Raw genomic sequence first — 20,763 nt, forward strand, 5'->3', positions numbered from 1 at the left:
AGTAGCTGTGTCCCCAAAAGCAGTTCTCACTTCTGGCTTGGTTGACAGTAAGAGCAGCCAAGTCCTGCCCTACCCCAGCAGGTGTGGCTGAGCCTTATCCTCAGGGCATCTGAGAAGCCTGACTCAGCCCTGCAGGAACAGAGTGTGAATGGTGAATTTTACTGATAGATTTTTCTTTGGGTGCATGAGCTACTTGGACTTAAGAAAGTCTCCTCATGTGTGACCTCTGCCAGCTCTCCCCTGCAGAAATAACCACTTTTATTTGCTTTTGCTTTGCTAATGGGAATTGAAAGTAAAACAACAATAATTATATTCCCCTTTGTTCCAGAGCAGCGATGCAGCTGCAGAACGTACTTTGTGGAACACAGCCATGTCAGTCTTCCATTTGTTTCCATTCAGGGTTTTTTCCCTATTTACTTCTTGCTAATTCTGATGTTATGGAAATTCTCCACGTGCAGGAGATTATACACATCTGCTCACTGCCATGACCCAAACCACATTCTATTGGATAAGAAGGTTAATTTTCCACAGGCAGGAAAACTCAACTATACCAAAATATTTCTATAAACTCAGCCTTTCATGTTAACCTGAAACATTGTCATCCTCCATCCAGGGAAGAGTTGAAATTCCTGGAATTTAAATGGCACACTTGGGTATTCTCCTTTATGTCAGGGGATCTTCTTTCAGCTCTCAGTACCACAGGGAAAGTCTGTGAGAAATCCACAAATGGTGATCTGAGCTGAAGTCATGCTTTGGGGATCACTGATGCCTCTTTTACAAAGACAACAAATGAGGCTGCCTGGGGACAGCTGGTCTGTGGGAGGTGATTAAGGAAAGCAAGTCTGTATTTACTATGCAGTGTCTGAGCAAATGGCATTTCCAGACAGGGCTCACATGAGCACTGGAAAAATGTTAAGGATGCAAATATTGAGAAATGTTGGAAACCACTGACCCAGGTGCATTTCAATTCACAGGACAGGAGCTTTCCAGCACCCTCTATCACGGTCCATCAAGTCCTTTGGAGAACAAGGACACACAGTACAGAGCACACAGGTGCCTTGGGCAGATAATGGACAAAAGCCAGTGGGCAGCACCTCAAGTACACAAGGTGGATTTGAGGAAGGAGAAAGCATGAAGGGGAGCTATGGAGACTTGTTTCAGGCATCAGCAACACTGTAGAACTCAGCATTTGTCTTTGGCCTAATTTCTTTGTTGTTGCTGCCAAGTGCTAGCAGGAAAGGATAGTGTAGGGCGTTGTGATAAAAAGGTACAGAGGTTGTACAGCTCGTTTTACCTGTGCCACTGAGTGTAACAGCCTGCAAGCAGATCCTAGGAAAGGTACAGGCCTATTTGCTTTCCCCTGTCACCTATTGCAGCCTTTTTTTTGGGAGAAGTTCATGGCACAAGCTATCAGATTTCCTAATCAGAACGACTAGAAATACAGCTTTCTAAAGCTACTTTTGTGCACAAGGGACTGTGGGGAGTGAGATTGGCTTGTGCTCTGTTCCTGGTTTTGTTCCTGACAGTCTGTGTGCTTTGCAGTGACTGGTATTTTGCCAGTCTGCTGTAATATTGAAATTACACCTGTTTTCTCCATCCCCTTCCCTTTCTCTCCCTTGGTCCCACTCCCTCTTTCCTCTTATTGGAAAGGTAATAATTGATCCCTGCAGAGATGTTGTAAAGAGTAACTTCCAGCACCTCCAGGTCTCTGGATTAGTTAAAACATCAGATCTGGCACAACTCACTGTAGCAGGATATAGGTGTGACTAGCCCAGGAGGTAGGCATTGCTGATGCACACATCAGCTGTACTGGTGCAGCCAAGGTGTGCATGGGTGACCAGAGAATTTCCTGCAGGACTGATCTCTGCTGAGCTGGGAACACTTTATTGGGAGCCTGTATTTTTTTTTTTTCCATTCCAAGAATTTTCTTACAGGACCAATAATAATTCTGAATCAGGCCTCAAAAGTGGCTGGCTTAAAATCACTACTAAGCAGGCTAACTTTATTTATTGTTTGCTTCTGGAAAACCAGAATGCAACTAAATCACGTGTTTGAGCTTCACCCTGTGATTATGTGAGGATGGAAATGTGCTTTTAAGGCACAAACAAGCAGAAGTTCCCATCCATTTATACAATCTGTGAACTGGGACTGACATGAGAAGTATTTGCAGCCAGGCAGAAGCAAGCAGCAGTGTCAAGAAGACTTGGGCACTGTGTTAACCCCAGCTCAGCAGCCAGCCACAGGAAGGGCTCACAGGTTCTCCTGTGGCAAACCAACAGCCTTGGGAATCCTTCCCCTGTCCTGGGGTGGGGTGCAGCCGGCAGGCAGAGGAACTGCACTCTGCTGGGGAAGGCGGGGAGGGAAGCAGGAGGAAGGGCAGAGTTGTTGCAGGAGGAAGGGCAGAGTTGTTGCAGGATGAGCCCTGGTGGGATGCCAGCTGGAAGAGCTGTGGCTCCGTGCTGGCGTGTGGCAGAGCTGAGAGCAGCTCTTGGGCTGAGCTCTTGTTCAGTGTGCAGCCTGAGGCAGGTGCCCCTCCTTGGGGGAGCTGGGACAAACCAGCACAGCTCGGCTGGGCCTCAAGGAGGAGACACCCTGCAGGCTGGCCATGATGAAGCACCAGCTCAGCCATGGCAGCCACAGCTGCTGGAGATGTCTGCCTGCTCCTGCTGAGCAGAATCAGCCTGACACCTTGTCTGAGCACTTGGCTGTGAACAGCAGCAGAGCTGGGGCTTTGCCCACCTGTGCTTTCTTCCTCTCCAAGATGACATCCTCTCTCTCAGTGGTGGCTCTCTGTCTCTCCTGGAGGCACTCAGGCTGAATGGGAGAGGCAGTGCATGAGGACAGGATGGTACCGCAGAGACAAATTGATGTCTGGTTCAGATGTGACCAAACAAGTTAAAAGCTCCCCTGCCACCCATGGCTGAGTGCAAGGGAGGATTCAGAACTCTGCTTGATCCATTCTTTCCCAGTAAGTGTTTTCCCAAATTGGAGAATCACATGCTCATGCTTCATCACACGCTCTGCTCGAGTTAATTAGTTTAACTACAGAGCTAGTATATGTCTGTGGAGGGAGAAGAAAAATCATTTTGTCACTGCCTCTCAGTGCATGAATAAACCATGCCAACATGCTTTCCACCAACTCTTTACCTTTTCTAAATGTTATATGAACAAGTAGAAGCAAAATAAGATTTTAGGCCTGAATCAGTAAGAGTGAACTCTCTGCTCTCTTAAGTGTCTGTAGTTACATGCCTATTCATCACTTACACAGGATGTTTAGCATCCTACAACATGGTCATAAAACCTACAGTATAGAAATATTGTCACTTACCAAATTAATTTATAGTGTCAACATTTGAAACAAATAATTTATAGTGTGTAATTCCATTGTCGTCACAGTACAGAAATTGTGCTGGTGCCTTGCTGGAGCAATCAGTGTTTAATGTTTGTAAATGAAGAATTTCTTCTGTCATTTCCATGTGTTCTTCTAACATGAGACTAGAAATACAGAAATGCATTACATGTCTAAACACAACACAAATACAGACAAATCTATTATATTTGCAAGCTCTGTAAATATGAGCTAAAAATGCTAAGCTTTTGAAAGATAAATAATAAATTCCTTGCTTCCTAAAATGTAGGCAAGCTTTATTATTGAATTGGAGGAGTCATGTGCAAATTATCATTCAGCATCTTGTAGGGTACCTGGGGGAGATTATACTGTCTCTTGTTTAAGTGGACTAGGCCACTTCTCTCAGTGTTACTGAAAAAAAGATTCTGGAATGTGGCAGACAACATGCTTTTCCTGCTGCTCATTCTCTTCCCTCATCCCCATCCAAAACCAGTTTCAGGTCCCATCACTGAAGAAAATGAGACTCCATTTGCTCCTTTAGCAGCTAGACACTCACCACAGGGTTATTGCTTAGTGTTGCTGCTGACTTTTAACAGATGCTCAGAAAACATGTATGCATGGAGAAACATGTCACATGTAGGTGAGCTTGGCACTGGCTTCTAAAGAAATTAACCTTGTTCTTCTCCCAGGTAATTACAAGTGCCAGGAATGTGCAGTGGGAGCATCTCCCAAGCCGGCATGTAAGGACTGCATTGAGAACTGAGTTTCTTTGTCAAAAATGTGTTATCTTAATGCCAGTGAGGAACTGAAGCCTCTGAATGTTATTTCTATGACAACTTTTCTTAAAGATTGTACCTTTAAAAATGTGACAGAAGTGCATTTTGCATTTTTCTTATTGCAGGGAGTTTGATTTATGTCCAAGGTCCCATCTGTTGTTTTTTATTGTTTTAATCTTAATACCTTATTTCAATCTGTTTGCCTTCTCAAATCCCCACAGATTTTCTGGAATATTAACTAGGCTCTTACAGGTTTTGTGTGAAGTAAATTCTATTATATTTGTCCTATTTTTTAAATGTCTTTTTCTCCAGTTGATGTTCAACACCCACATAAACAAGCAAAACAAACTCACTCTGCAGGAGAGAGATGAGAAATGCAATGAAATATCCTGAGGCATAATCCAATGTTTAGATTAGACTCCCAGAATCTTTAGTCTTTCAACCTTCAATATGGCTTACATTAACTGTAGGTTAAAAAAACCAATTTCAGGCAGTAGATTGCTCCTCTACATGTGCTGCTTTGCATTTATTTAATTTTGGAATAAGACAATAGCATATTTGAAGCTGCTTGAAGTACAGTCATTTTCTGTAAGGTTTACTATTATTACTATTATTTTAACAGAACATTTTTCATAGATATTATTATGAGCAGTGAGCAGTACTACTCACACATTTTCAGTCTGTAGTACCAGAAAACTCCCTAAGTATTATCTGTTTTATTAGGTGTGCAGTGGGATTTGGGCCTCTCAGTTTAGTTAAACCTCTTTGACCCTTGTTTCTCTGCTTTTCATTTGGTGTTAGCAGTTGAACAGTTGCCTGACTTGTTTACATCCCTGCTTTCAGCAGGTTCCAGATTTGTTCATGCAGCTCTGAGTGTTTGATCAGTCTGCCCTTGAGGGCATTCAATATGCTTCAGCCTTTGGATTGATTTGTTTGGATCTGCAGCATTTACCACAGGCCGTATTTTAAGGAAGAGCCAACGGCTTGCACACAAGGGGCTCTCTGCCACAGCCAGGCTTCATCTCCCAGCACTGAGTACAGAGCAGCATGTTTTGGCAGGACTCTGAATGGGTGCTGAGGGCCTCCAAGCCAGTGGGATGTGGGAGTGCTTACCACCTCCTGGGGTGGCACTGCAGCCTGCTGTGTGAGCACCAGGGCCAATGGGTTGATAAAAATTCCCAGGCGGGGAGGAGCTGGAGACACGGAGATGGGCCCTGTGCACGTGGGGTCACATGTGACTCCAGGGCATTTGGAGTCACTGAAGTGACTGTGGTCACTAAAAGGCAGATGCACATGCTGAAGGTAGAAGGCTCACAGCCTCTGTGGTGATGAGGAGTTTCATTCCTGTTTTTTGGATCACTACTGGCACCATTACATTAGGTGTTGTGGCCAGAGTTAGAGTGTCATGGATTTGAAGAAAGCACAGCCTAGAGGTTCCACATGAAACCATAAGAAATGTGTTGCTCAGAGGTGGCCTGGACAGCATTTGGCAAAGTGTGCAGGCAGAAAGGAAGGTGACAGCTGAAAGAAATCCAGAGCCTGAGAGGTGTGAATTGCAAGGAGAGTCTGGGGGATCTGGATCCAAGTTATCTGGGGCTGGGGTTTTGTTTTGAGGGTTTGGGTTATTTTGTAATTGAAAATGAGTTTCAAAACTATTTTCAAGTTCATAATCCTGCTTTAGCTCTTTCCATTATTTCCATAAGGTGTAGGAGTAAGATCCTGTTGTAACACATTTGTTACAGTTTAAACAAATGAATGTAAGAAGTACACGGTGTTTGAGTAGGGCTGCGTACATGACTTTACATGTCGAGCTCTCACGTCTGCTGCGTGCAGAGCAACACAACTGATGATGAGCAGTGCACATAAATGCTTTGCTTTATATTCTCACAGCTACTCTGTGGAGCAGTGTCATCTCTGCAATGTGACAATAATGTGGGAAGTACTATCTATAATTGTAACAGGTATCTTCTGCAATCAAAGTCGTGACTTGGCTCCATAGCATGCAGCATGAAAATAAATATGAATCAGTACCTGTCACTTTGGCCTCTTCAAAACAGTAACAGGAGTGAGAATGCATGCAGAATATTTTGTGCTTCAGAAGTATCTTTTTGGCATACTCCTTGCAAGTATTGGGAGAAACCGCTTCCCAATATTTCTGATAAGTGTAAACTGGGATGAAAGTCTGCTGCACAACTGCACAGGTGCTGGGAGTGGGTGCTATCACCCACTCAGAGGGAAGAACTACGTCTTCTGCTCTTGACTGAAAATTTCAGCAAAGAAGTGAAACAAACACTGTATAAATTAACCTTCTTTAGGATAACTGCACTGTTCTGGGCTGCTGCTGTGGTTTAACCTGTCAGGCAGCTGACAGGTTAACCCCACACAGCTTGCTCTTTCCCAGTGGGTGGGGGAAGTGAACTGAGGGGGAAAAAAATGAAAATTTGTGGGTTGAGATACAGTTTGATAGGGCATATGATGGTGATAATAGATATTAATATAATATAGTAGACATTACATATGTATATAATATAGATAACAATAACAGAAGAACACAGAAAGCAAGTGATGCAGACTGCAGTTGCCCAGCCAGTCCCTGAGCAGCAGCCCCCAGCCAGCTTTCCCCCTCATTCACATGCTGAGCTTGTGCAGAACATCCCACCGTCCCGTTGGGGTCAGCTGTCCTGCCTGTGTCCCCACAGCTTCTTGTGCTCCCCAGCCTCTTTGCTGGTGGGACTGGGTGAGAAGCTGAAAAGTCAACATTTCCCCTGGTGCTTTCTGCCAGCAGCTCCAGGTAGGGCTGTTCTCTAGCTGTGGTGTTTTACTAGTTGGTGAAAACATAGCTGTTATTTTTGATTACATCCCTTGGGTTCTGATGATGTCATCTTGCCATTTAGTTCCTAAAAACTTGTTCTCCTTGTCTCTTGACCTTGCTTTGTGTTATGGCAAAATGGGCTTTCAGAAAGATTTGAACTATTTTCTTCCCCTTCTCAAAAATTTATTCTGCTGTGTTGCCCCACAGATGAGTCACAGAAACTACTGAAGGACAAAGCAGCAGACAGGTTCCATTTATTTCTCCAGACATGCTGGGTGCTGGTTTTCTACCTCCTGGGTATTTACCTGTGGAGAGCTTTAAAGCTGATGTTCTCTTTTTCAATATGTACATGGAGTCACTGAGGGAATTGCAAGATCCCTTCATCCCCAATGATGGGGTACACAGCTTATACTGTTCTCTGTCTCTCAGCCATTCCCAGTGAGGAGAACACTGTCTCCCAGATATTTCATTAATGATGGGGAATCCGGGATTTTGATGCCTTGCCACATTGTACCAACAGCGCTCATGATGGCTGCAGGAAAATGACTGGGAAGTGTCCCTGTGTGTAATTTACAAGGTAACAAGTAAATTGCACAGTTGAAGGAAGGGATACAATAGGCCTGATGGTGATCTGCCGGGCTTCTGGTGCCTTCACTTGGCAGCCACTTTCAGGGGTAGCACAGGGTAATTCTTGAGACTGGGCACAACCTTTTGCAGAAGGTTTTGATTGACCCTTGCAGCTCTCCTTCAGGCCATAATATTAGCACTTACAGTACTTGTGAGAGAGCATAATGCCTTTCAAAATAAATGTAATTAATCCAGAATGCAAGAGCTTACTTCACAACAGCCTCATCACTACATCTGTCCTGTTCTCTTTTGCCAGTCTGATTCCTCACAAACAGCTCTTGACTCTAACAAGAGCTTTACCCTTCAAGGCTTTAGGCAGGCCAGTATCCAGGCATTAAGAAGGGCCAGTGTCTTGATTTTCAGGTTTGTTTTACTTGTCAGCCACAGCTCTTCAAAGGGGAATTAGGGATTTTTGAGTGAAGTGGGCTTCAATCAGAAACAGCAAAGGAGAGAGGAAAAAAAGAAACCCAAGCCCAACCAAGATGAACAGAGACCAATATGTAAATTGTTGTCACACCATTTGTATCATAGCAATGCTTTTCAGTTTAAACATGCAACTTGTACAGCATTATTGAAAAAAATTTGTGTAAGTACTGGTAACTCAGAAGGCATTTGCGATAGAGACAGAAAAAAGGTTTATTGATTCTTTCTCGTGTTGAGGGTACTAACATGTGTTTACCTTGCATCTAAACAACCAAACACATGAACTAAGGCCTGTTCCATGCACTCATTCACTGCTCTGATGTATAAATTTGTTTAAGTGGATACCAGCAGTTAACGAATATTATTAAAAGATTACAATGAAGATGCAACTAATCTGACCTAACGGAGGAGAGTAAACACAGCAGTTAAGGGAAAAGAGGGTCAAGTCTGCCTGGATATTGCCCACGTCTCTGGTGCCATCATCGGTAACACCGAGCTGGTGGCAAAGCGATTGGATAAACCGCAGTGGAGCCCCGTCCCCTCCTGGAGCGCCCCTCGGGCTAGGAATGATGGAGTAGGGATAATGGTCCCTCAGAACAGGACCGAGAGGCGGGGGAGCCGCCGCCAGCCCGCAGCTCTGCCCGTGGCGGCGGCGGCCGGGCGTGAGGGGGAGTCGGGAACGCGCCCCATTCCCGCCGGGGCTGCGCGGCCCCGCCGCCGCCCGCGTGCGGCTCTTTAAGCGCTGCCCCCGCCCCGCGCCCCCCCGCGGCCCCGCGCGGGCTCGGCCACTCAGGCGCGCGCCCCGCAGCCAATGGGCGCGCCGTAGCTGCGCGAACCGAGCGGCGCCGCGCCCAATGGGAGGGCGCGGTGGGCGGGGCGCGCGGCCGGGGCACTATTGTTGATGAGGCGCACGGAGGCTGCGGGCGCAGCGGCGCGGAGGGGACGGGAGCGGGACGGGAACCAGGACGGGGCTGGGGCGGCCGCAGCCGCCACCGCCACTGCCACCTGAGGCGTCGGACCCCGCGAGGTGCGGCCCGCGCCTCGCACCCTTCCCTCTCTGCCCCGCCTCAGGCCGCCTTCCGCGAGCCCCGGCTCCCGACGGACAATGTCCCACCAGCGCGTGAGGCGCGGCGGCTCTCCGACCCCCGCCACTTCCCTGGCGGGGGGAGGCGGCGCGGCGGCGGCGGGCGGCGGAGCAGCGGGAGCGAGCAGCCGCCTCCAGCCCATGCGGGCCACGGTGCCCTTCCAGCTCAAACAGCAGCAGCAGCAACAACATGGCAGCCCCACGAGGAGCGGTGGCGGCCCGGCAGCGGGGCTCCCACGCGCGGCGCCCCCCGGCAGCGGCGGACGCGGAGGCCCCGCCACGGCCCCGCCGGGGGGAGCGGGGAGCGGCGGCGGCGCCGCCTCTTCGCGGGGCAGCCCCACACGCGGCCATGGCGGGGCGCGGGGCAGCCCCCCGCGGCACCACCACCTGCCGCCGCCGCCCCCGCCGCCGGGCAGCGGGCCCTCGCCCTGCTCCTCGCCGGTGCCTCCGCTGCCGGAGGGCAGGGTCCGGCACCACCACCGGCGGCAGTCGCCGGAGCCGGGCAGGAGCTCCCCAGAGAGGAAGAGTCCCAGCTCCCCCGTCTGCAAAGGTGAGCGGCGGGGGGTCCCGGCCAGCGGCAGAGGGCACGTCCCGGGCCGCCCGGCCGGGCGCGGGTGCGGGGCTGGGGCCGGCGGTGCCTTGGAGCGTGCCGTGCCCCGGGGCAGAGGTAGGGACGGGGCTGTGCCCGGGCTGGTGCTCGCCCTGCCCCTTCTCTGGCCGGCGGCAGGGCTTGCCGGGTGTGTGTGCGTGGAAGGGCTCGTTGCTTTTGTTGCTGCTCTGTTGCGCCCTGGCTTTCAGAAGAGGAATAGAGAGCCAAGCGTGCCATGTGGGGGTTGTGACCGCTTCTGTAGTACCGCGAGTACTGCCTCGGATTCAGGGGTGTAGATGTACTTAGGGTGCTTGCGCACAAACTTAAGGTGGATTTGGTGTTTGGGGGCTGTTGTGAAGCCTTCGCATTTACCCTTTCTGCACACCTCGTGCCAGATGGTGTATGTGGTGTTATCCAAACAGTGTCCCTAAGCTTGTAATTAAAGAACCAACTAGTGCTGTAGGCATGGCACATAGGTGTAGAACAAAAGTATTCAATGTCTCTCTTAGTAGTTGCTTTCAACATGAACCCTGCAGAAGGACGTGTGTGCTTGAGAGTGATGACAAGCTTGTGCTATAGTGAAGATAGAAAATAGCGTGGTGATAGCTTACAGGTTGTAACAAACTGCATTTTAACTTCCTGAATAATTAAATCTTACTGGGAATGCTTGAATATAAGTAATATAAGGCATCAGGCTGAGGATAATAGAGGCTGACATATGTAAGTCGTTTTTATTTTTGGGTTAAAAGTTTACTCAAAAATGCATCAGTGAGGTTTTGTGTTAATGTCCTCAAATCTGTTACTTTTAGGATACCAAAGCTTGCAGCTACTCATTTCCATGAAATTGCCTGTGGTAATCTAAAGAGTAAAGCTGACTAATATGCAGAAGTGTACATGTGGAAATCTCGGACTAGCCCTCCCTTTAACACTTCTGCTTCTCCTAATACTCCTCCCCCTTTCTAAAATAATGATTGTAACCAGTCTACCACGCTGGGTTTTTTCTTTTTTCCTGTCCTAGCTTTTGAGGAGTGGTACTGCCAAATGAGACAATCATAACCAGTTGGTACAAGATGACTGTGTGCCTCCTAGTCTGCTAGTGTAAGAGAGGACTGATAAGGTTATGAGTTAGATTTTCCACTTTCCAGATAAGAGTAATGAGGGTTTTATTAAGGCTGTATTATATTAAAGGCTTTGGATTGAGGAATGTGTGTATTCTTCATTTGAGGTTCTTGTTAATCAGTAACCTGAAAGACATTATACATATCACAAAACCCTGTCTTCTTCTGATGCAATCTGCTGGCCTGGAGAATGAGGAAGAGTATGGTTAGCCTTGAGGTCCAGGTTCAAAAACTGTTTGTAAAGGCATGTGTCTGACCACTTAGGGTGGAAGAGTTGCACTGAGTTAGTCACTGTGGAGAAGCCTGCTGAAACCATGCTGGCCTCTCTACTGCTTTGGAGAATTAACATGTATAAGGAAAGAAGTCATTGGATCACTCTCCTGTGTTAAGATAACTCCACTAGCTTTTTACAAGATGTGTGAAAACAGAAGAGTGGTGTCCATTTAATTGCTTCCACATGTTCCAGTTCCTAGGCAGTACTTGTACTGGCCCCAAATGCAAGTTAAACCTCTTTCTTATTGCTTAACGTTTGTATTGTGTAGTCCAGTGCTTGATAGAGGCTCAGTTAATTTCAGGTTTTTTCTTCATCTAAATGAGTAAACAGGGTTGGCTGAGAACGTGGAGGTGGAACTTTTTTTACTAATGAGGCAATGGTTGTGCAGACACACAGGACGTTTGAGGGTATTGGTGAGAATCTGCTGCAGAATAACTTGGGTTTTTCTGTTTCTTGCTCTCAGTTAATGATGGCTTTAGTTCATTCCTACAGCTGCAGGCGTCTTTCTTTAGATGAAAATGAACCTTGAGGTTAGACAAATGATAGCTTTTTCTGACCTTAGATACTGCTTGTATCTAAGTTTAAGTTGTATTTAAATATAAGTTGTATACTTCAGACTCAGTTTCATATTTTTCAGATTTTCTTTCCTGGGAAACAGTTGAATAGTTTTGAACTTAGTTTTCATGAATCTGCTTTACACTTGAGAACCCCAACTTGTGAATTTACAAATGTGACTTTTCTGGGGTTTGGGCGTGTTTTTTGGAGGTTTTTTTAGCCCTTGTTTTCTGATCTGAATTGCAATTAAATGTTGGAAATACTCAACTGAATTTTCTGTTGACTATGGGATAATTACAAATGGAAGATTCTGTCATACAATTTCTGATTTTCCATGCTTTTCTTGCCACTTCTCTCCCTCCTAAATATGACCAGAAACCTAGATCTTGCTACTACCTGTTTTTCATCTTTTACTTTGCCGTTCTGCAGTCTCTAGCACTTCTTTCCCAGAATTCAGCCTCCAATTGCCTGTTAATGTGTTCTGCCCTTCCCATCTCTGTTGAGGCCTCATTTCTGCACTGCGATGTCTGTCCTGCAATCTCCAGTTTTGGTTCAGTTTTCCCATGTGCCTCTTCAGCTGTCTGCAAGCCTCCCATTAGAGGCCATTGTTTTGACCTACCAGTACACTGTTGTAATATGAGCTAGACCTTACACACTTCTCTATCTTGGTTGCTTTTGCCTTGGTTTATTCACTGAGTAGAGATCTAATGGGATCTTGTTATTTGTGTCCTTATATGAAGCACATCTTAGAGGAGTTGAACTGCTCAGCTGCAAGAATGTTACAGTGTACCCGGCTGAGTAAACAAGAAGGTCAAGACCAGAGCCTTAGCAGTTGTTTGCTTTCAGGTGCCTTGAGGTAGTGGGAGAGTTCTTTGCTGGGTGCTGGACTTTCTGGTATATTCCAGTTGACTGTATTGGACATCTAAACTCAGTCTGAAAATTAAGGAGAAAAGCTGGTTAGTTTTAGTTGGAGGAAAACTTAGTTGTTTTGTCTATGGAAGGGTAATATTAAAGCCTACTTGTGTAGCTGCAGACCTGTCAACCTCAATGACCAAGGTTTTGCAGTAGTTTTGAAAGATATTACTGTGGAATAAGAGAGAAGACTTTGTGTAACATTACATTCCCGCTCTGCTTGCCTAAGCTGTTTGACAAATGGTAGGAGTAAAGAAAGTGAAGTCATTCTTGCAGCATCATACTGTATGTTTCTTGTGGCAAGCACTTTAGGGAAGTGCACTTATTGGGATTAAAAATACTTTCATTTCTTAGAGTTAAGTAGCTGGAACATCTTGGGCTTTCTGAGGTTTGGTTTTGTAAAACACCACTAATTCTGTCATTCTGCTGCAGTGGAACAATTTTGAATTACTAGTGAATAGTTCTCTTCAGAATTATGTGAGGATGATAGGCAAGATTATGTTCCAAAGGGAGTATACACAGTTGGGTGGTGTGTCTGTTCTTAGTGCACTGAGTCTGTTCAGTTCTTTTAATGAAACATGAAAAGCAGATGAAGCCCCAGAGATCAGTTGCAGTTCTGGAAAAGATGACAGTGCCAGCTGTGTATGGGAGAGATCCCATCAATGTCCTTCTTGGGGAAAAGCCTGACCAAAACAGAACAAAAAGGTCAGCTGTATGCCTTGATGCCAGAGGAGCTGGTTGGGTCTCACCTATTCTCACTATTTTGGGTAGCCCATTTGTATTAAAAAAGCCTCAAGTGGAACTGTCAGGGAATTTTGTGAGTTCAGTGGGATCCTGGGCTTTTCTGCTGCTTGTTTTCTCACAGTATGTGTTAGACTATGTTTCTTGGTTTCTTTCATATCTTTCAGTTAGTTATTGGTAAGCATCTATATTTGTTCAGTTTTGCTCTTCAGTCCCACTGTTAGAGCACCTGAACTTCTGCTGCCTTTGGAGGTGCCTTTGCTCTGCAGGAGGTGGTGTGTGTGATACCAGGTCACCTGTAGCAGCTTGTGTTGGTCACCTGTACAGCAGTGGTGACTGGTGAAGATGTGGCAGCTTGCTTGTTATTTCCCCATGTTGTGGACTTCATTGATCTGTGCTCTGTATGTTTGCCTTGGGTTTGTTCTATTCGTTTGCTTTGCTTGAGACTGGATTGCAGAAAGATTTTAATTTCTAAATAAATCTATACTAGTGGTGGATGGATAGGAGGGTTGATATTTATCACAAATACTGGTTTAGAGAGATAATCAGGCCAATTAAAGGAGATTGAATATTTAAGAAGTGTCTATTTGATGAAACAGCTCCATTGTTTTTCATCAGCCACAGCTGTTGTAACTGTTATCTCTGTGGAGGCAGATCTCTTGTTATGTAGGTCACATCAAGGAAAAATAGCAGCTGAACACTTGCTTCAAGTATTGTAGGGGAAAGTGCAATGAAAACATTGTATATGTTCCCATTGAAATGTTTTGAAACAGTAAGAATTGTGTAGTAGACTTTGTGAATTCATATAAAGACATATTGAGAAGGTGGAAAAGTAAAAACATATCCAAACATCATTCCCCATCTAAATATAAATCATTTGAAAACAGAATTTCTTTAAATTAGGGGAAAAGAGAGTATTTACAGCCTTTGTGCCTTGAAATGAGCAGCTCCCCTTGAACTTAAATAGTAAACAGGCTCTTCAGTTCTCATTCTCTCTGTTTGTTCAGCAAAATAGTCTTCCAGTTGCTTTTTGTTTTGTTTGTGGCAGGGAGGAGAGAGTAACAGATTCTGCTTCTCCAGTTTTGAAGCTGTCTGCTGCAGTGGCTTTTGCAGATGATGTGGCTGACTACGTACACTTCCTGATTTATAATTTTTTTTTCACATCCTTTCTGTTTCCCCTTGGTAAGAAGAGAGAAGCTTCTTGAAGAGGAAGAATAATAACTGAGAAGAAAAACAGGGCAGATATGGCAGCTAATTCTAAGACAAATGACATGTTTGATTTAACTTTGGAAGCCAGTGTAATTTTTAAGGAATGGCACGTTGTGTTAGCATGCCACATTGTCCTATAGTACACACAAAGGGAATAGTTTTGAAGTCATCTGATACAAACAGACCCTTCAGTGTGCTGTGTGGTGGTAGTAGTAGTCAGAGAATTTCTTTGATACAGGAGTCTTAAGTGCAAACTCCAAAACATGTTTGCTGCTACACCCTGAGAGCAAATCTGCTATGAGCTCACTAGTAAGGTTGTACATTGTTGGTACTTGTAGAAATAATAAAGGAGATGAGGTTTCCTGACTGCTTTGTGTGAGTTTGGCTGATTATAGTGCCAGTAATTGTTTCCTTAAAGTTGAATTGAAATATTTTCCACATTTTTAGTGTGTACATTTCTAATAAATTTGCATGAGGCTATTTAGTGTAGAATGTCACTAGACTTAAGTTCTGTCCACTCCACTGAAATCTATATCTAACATATTTTATTAATATTTCTCATATGTATTTTTAGTAGATTGCAACAGCTTAGAAATTGAATTTTGGACTTTTGGTGTTAATGCTTTTATTGTCTGACTAGCATTCAGACACTAATTAGGCCCAATTTTCTTTGCCTGTAAATGAGTTTATGTATAATACAAATACTTTTAGTGCAGAATTAATGCTAAGGCACAGCTAGAGAGGACAGATGACTGAGTTTTTGCAGTGCCCTTTTTTAAAGCTTCCATCTGATTTCTGAATCTTGCTTGCTGTGTTGTAGCCATGTATTTTAGGACTTTCTATTAATTATAGGTAAGATTAATGCACAATTATTTCATATATAATTGGAATTATTTTTGTGGGGAGTAGATGAGATGATAGTATGCTTAGGATTTGTATTTTTCATCTCAAAATGTGTGAACGTGTATGTATATCTAAACCCTGGGTCGTTGTTGCTTATCAATCTCTTAAATTTACCAACCTCAGTTACTGTTTTGAGGAAACTTTCTTCAGTGTTTATTCTTCATAGCTTGTGGTGTAGTCTTTTATGCCACTTTACTTAAGACATCATTGACAGATGGGATAGATACAAATTTTTATTTTTAACAGTAGTCTTCCTTCTCATGTTACTTCCAAAGATTGTTGTATTTAACCTTTTTAAATAAGGATTCCTCTTAGTATTGAAATTGTTCTGAAATAGGATGCCAGTATATACACTACAGATGAGGTGTTGCAGAAGATACAGCAGCAGGCAAATATGAATGTAGTTACCATGTAAAGGGAGGAGATGTCTCAATTAGCTTGTAAAATGTAAATCATTACATTACCAAGTGAACTTCTGAATCTAAGGGTTATGCCATGTGTCATCTGCTGGGTGATTAAAACATGCAGGTTTATAGTGTCCCGTGAAGTAAAGTAGGTGAAGGACTAGTGGGAAGAACTGTAAGCTCAGCATTAAACTGAAAAAGTTCAACCCAGTTTTTCTTCATTAACCTTTATTTATGTGTAAACATAGCTATTTTTATTTCTTCTACACCTTCATCATTTAAGAGACAAATGACTGTTAGACTTTTAAAGGAGTAAATAGTGGTGTGTGAGCACTAATGCAACATTTGTGACACAAGGATGTTTTTAAGGAAACCATAAAAACAGATTTCAAGCCTATTCAAACAGAATAGAGCCTGGAAAAGCAAACTTAATTTCCGTATTGAAAGTATCTTGTTGTATACATAATAACATAGTTCCAATTTGATATGATTTCTTGTAGACTGTTAAATGGATAAGCTCTCTCTCTCGATTTCTTTGTAATCAAATGTTCTTGCTCCAACAGACAAATCAAGACCCCCTTCATCAAGCCCTTCCAGCATTGTTCGCCGCACCTCTTCACTGGATACGCTCGCTGCTCCGTACCTCGCTGGGCAGTGGCCTCGGGATAATCACGGACACGCTGCTCCCTGCATGAGAGACAAGGCCACACAGGTAGGACATGGGTTTGTTGTCTTTGGAGCACTTAAGTGTGAAGACAGGATTTAAATGTAAGAAGCTTTTCCCTTGAAAATGTTCACTTTAGCTTTCTTGCTCACAAGTTCCTATTCACTTTCAAATTGCAGGAATCCTACCTTTGCTATTGCATGTGTGAATTATTTGCATTCTTTAAGTAAAGACTGAGAACTGTAGTATCTTTTAGGTGTTCTGCTTCCTTCTTGCCTCAGGAAAACAGTACTGCATTGTACATCTGTATTCTTATTGTTCTTACAGGGTGCAGTACACTAGATAGGCTGGAATTAAGTACTGTTTACTTTAGATTTATATAGAGAACTCAGTGAGGTATCCTTATATGTATGTCTGTCTCCAGCTCTTCATCCTCTGTTTGTAAAAGCCCCGTAATGTTCACCTGGGTTTTGTGCACCAAGTATAGAATTATATGCATTGAAGAACTGCCTCCTTGAACTGTGAATGGTGTTGAAATCTAGTTCAACTGGAAAGTGTTAAAAAAAATACATGATTTGCCAATAAACATCACCTGCTTAACCAAATTTCACAAGCTCTAAAGGTTCAGTCCCATGCCACCTGTAAAAACGGAACCAGCAAACAATTGAATGAAATCCCTGTTCCTGGAACATGGTTTCAACAAGAAGTCTCCGCTAATTCCAAAGAACATAAGCAGAATGCAGTTGGAAGAGGACCTCACAGCATGTGGGACATCCTTGTGTTTGAACCCCTGTTAGGTTTGGTAACAGTAGAAAAAATGTGTCCATATAGTCTTCAGTGTTTAAGAAGGTGTAGGGGGTTGAGCAGATGAGGTCTGCAGTGTTACTGTGGGGCCTTTTTGAGGTCCACAGCCTTTTGTGGGAAGGACAACTATTCAAAGAGCGGATCAGTGGGGAACGAAGGTGTTTTGTAGGGAAATAGGTTCATGTGGATAAAGTGGAATTAGGAGCTGGTGAAGAAGAAAAGATTTGAGGAGCAAGTTTTCTCTGCAGGAGAACAAATTAGAAAAACGGTTAGAAGACAGGGTGAAAAAAGTAAGCAAATTGAAGTAAGAGGAGGAGGATGGAGAAAGGTATGTGATATAAGATAGAGTGGCTGTTTGTGCCTAGCTATTAAAAGGCATCTTTAAAGGGCAGAACTAAACCCGTATGGGTGTCCTAACTATCTTCATGTATGATTCCTTAAAATAATACTTTTTACAAAATAATTGTATTTCTCTACTGCTGCCAAAGTGTTTGCTATGTTCAGCTGATCTCATTCAGGTTAGTTTTGATGTAATCTGCATCATGGTTAGGCTTTCATAATCTGTATTTTCCAGATATCATCCTTTTTGGCTTGTGGTTTGCTTTTGGCTTTTTCTTCCCATTCTGACACATCTAACTGCTGTGGTAGTGGGGCTTTTGTAGAGGAAATGTATTTGAAGGGTTAGTGGGCAGACCATAAAGGGCAGTAGATATTTCTGCACAATGAGTACATTTAGTGGTGATTTATGGTAGTGTATTTCTGTGAGAACTAGAATGATCTGTTTGCACTTCCTAATTTAGAATTTATCAAACCAGTAGAAAGTTTAGGGCTACAGACATACATCTGTATGTCCAAAGCTGATGTTGATATGACACTGATGAGGTATTACTGCTTTTAATCTTCCTGAGAGCAGCCAGTGGAGCCAGAGACAAGTTTAAAATGTGACTTAAAATGGTTAGTTTCCTAAGATAAATCAGGCTGCCCGTTTGTACTGTTCAGCTTTTCTGAAAATGTCGTATTTGGATGAAGTTTCACTGGTGAGATACTCTGGTTCCAGTGTGTGTAACTTCAGATTTCACAAAGTCTGACAAGAAATGAATGTGTTCTGATTCTGAGAACAGGAATTTAATTGGCAGTGTTATAAAAGGCTTTCAAGTTGAGTAAGTGGGGTGTCTTGATTGTGTGGAGTTATGGCACAGGGAGTTATTCAGGAAGCAGACTGGGAAGAGACAGCGTTTAGTGGCACACTGCATCTTGCAGGCCTTTCTAGAGATGGCCATGGGTCATGGCTGAGAGCTGTGTAAGGGACCCCAGGTCATGCAGACACTGTCTCTCTGTCAGACTCCTCCTGCAACTGAGGATTTTGATGAAACCTGTCTATAAAACAAGACTGAATTGTGTACGTGGAGAATAGTTGTTGGATGATGAATAGGTGTATTACTGAGCATCCAAGGGTCTGGCTAGAATTCATACCCGCACTTATTAAGTGCTCATAAAACAGGTGTTAATAATCTCATCATTTTTGCTTTAAATGAAACATGTTTGTCTTAGAAGTTAAATGAAACAATTACTTTGTATTTTTTTTAATTCTTAAATAATTCATTTTGACTGGAAAATTTTTGCCTCTTAAGACTTTTTTTTTCTGAAATGTTCTACTGTCTGTAATAAATTCAGCCTTAAATTAATTTCTTCTTAATTCTTGAAAGCAGGGAGGATGTTGTGCATGGTAACTAATAAGCAAGTAGTAGTACTTCGAGAAACCAGAGAACTATAAATCCCACTTTGCCTATTGGTTATTTGGTCTATTTCTTGATAATAAATATTACAATCAAAATTTGGGGAATAAATAGGAGAAGACTTGCTAAAATAGTATTGCATTTCTGTTTTGATGTACAGGTTTCCTATAGTTGAATCTGAAAAGATTTCTAACTATTTGTTTTGAGGATGAGCATCAAAGCAACTTTAATGCTTTAAAATGAATCAGATATTAATTTATTAAATAATTCTTGAATTTTGAGTCAAAGTCTTGAATATAAATTAAAGGCAAAGACTAATTAGAGTGTTAATTATTCTCCTGTAGGCAAGTGTAATGGTTGTGCTGAGTTGGGAAGCTAGAATTAGTAGCTAAAGCTTACTGTTCCAGAAGTTAGAGGATAGGATGGTACTCCTGACTGACATTTGAGAATTGATTAGACAAAGATTGGTGCTTAGGAATGGGGGTTATCAATTATTCTATTTGATTATACAGATCAGTGAGTGCTTTTCTAGAAAAACAGATTGTAATGGATTCTGATTTTGCTATGAAATAGGAATTTCAAAGCAACCCTATTACCTTTATTTTTCAGATTTGTCCTAGTTAGTTTTTGATTTGGACTGATGAAGATTAAAAAGTACTGATAATGGAGGTTTCATTTATATGAAACTTGTGTCTGTAACTGAAACTGGTGGGGTTGCAACCTGTATATTTGGAGTTAAGGCTCCATATTCCCTGCAAAATAGGGATTAATACCACAAAAGACTTGAGTTTCTGTGATACAAGTGCAGCTGGGCTAGGAAAGGTCAGCATGTGGCTTCTGCAAGCTGTTAGTCTCATATGTAAGAACAACCATGGCACACTGTAAATGTGAAGACTTTGAGGCAGTCAAAGTTCTTCTCTATAGGAGAAAGTGAGATATCCAGGAAATGAGGTTAGCTAGATCACCACTGTTGCTAAGAACTGCTTGGTGGCAAGAGTGAATTTCAAAGAATTTGCTGTCTCTTTCAGTGTGTAAAATGCTTCCAGAGATTTTTCCCCTTGCTTCATTAGGTTATTCCCCTTACTTCCTGTGACTGCTCAGAGATTCCTGGTAGATGCTACTATCTGTCTTCTAGAGCCTTTACAGTTCGCTGTGTTTGAAGACATTCCTGGAGGTGGCTAGGTGGGAATACAAACTGCCCATAAAGCAGTGTCATGCAGTATTATCACAGGCTTGCCTGTGCATTTTCTTACATGAGATACTGTGTGTCTTAATGATACCTTGCATGTCTCAAAACTCCTTAATCACAATATGTTTGTGAGATTTTTTATTAAACACTAATGGCTCTGTGAAATCAGCTTAATATTATGTGTGTTGCTTTCTGCTTGGCCTGGGCCAACTGTGAACCTGGAACCCTCTGAGGCATTAATAAATTTATTCCCTACTTTGCAATAGCTCTAGTGGTGCCCATATGCCTTGCTTTCCTTCTCATTCTTGAGAGGAAGAACGTGGTTTTGAAGCTGTGCTGGTGCAGGCTTTTCACAGTGCTTACACCAAACCACCCTTGCTAATGCTTCAGAAATAACAAGGTCAGCATCTGTGCAGGAAATGAAATACAACATCTCCCCCAGTTCACAGTGGCTCTTCAGAGCTCTGTAGCAGCCTGTGGTACATCTGGCTGTGAGTACTGCCTTATGCTCAGTCATTTGGAAGGGAAACTAGCACATCCCTATATTACACTAGGTCTGAAAGTTGTGGGTTTGGGGTTTTTTATTTATATAGT

At 43.4% G+C, this 20,763-nt stretch overlaps 1 protein-coding gene across 1 annotated transcript in view; it reads left to right on the forward strand.

Moving 5' to 3' along the window:
• Positions 1 to 8,853: 8,853 nt before the first annotated feature.
• The window catches only part of FAM117B (family with sequence similarity 117 member B), a 28,510-nt gene continuing 16,600 nt past the window's right edge, over positions 8,854 to 20,763 (forward strand). Inside the window, exons 1-2 of the mRNA XM_054636120.2 lie at positions 8,854 to 9,621; positions 16,340 to 16,488. Coding sequence (XP_054492095.1) covers positions 9,093 to 9,621; positions 16,340 to 16,488 — 678 coding nt within the window. The 5' untranslated portion in view covers positions 8,854 to 9,092. The remainder of the gene's footprint in view (positions 9,622 to 16,339; positions 16,489 to 20,763) is intronic.

This window comes from Agelaius phoeniceus, chromosome 7 (assembly GCF_051311805.1).
Source record: "Agelaius phoeniceus isolate bAgePho1 chromosome 7, bAgePho1.hap1, whole genome shotgun sequence".
Classification (NCBI taxonomy): domain Eukaryota; kingdom Metazoa; phylum Chordata; class Aves; order Passeriformes; family Icteridae; genus Agelaius; species Agelaius phoeniceus.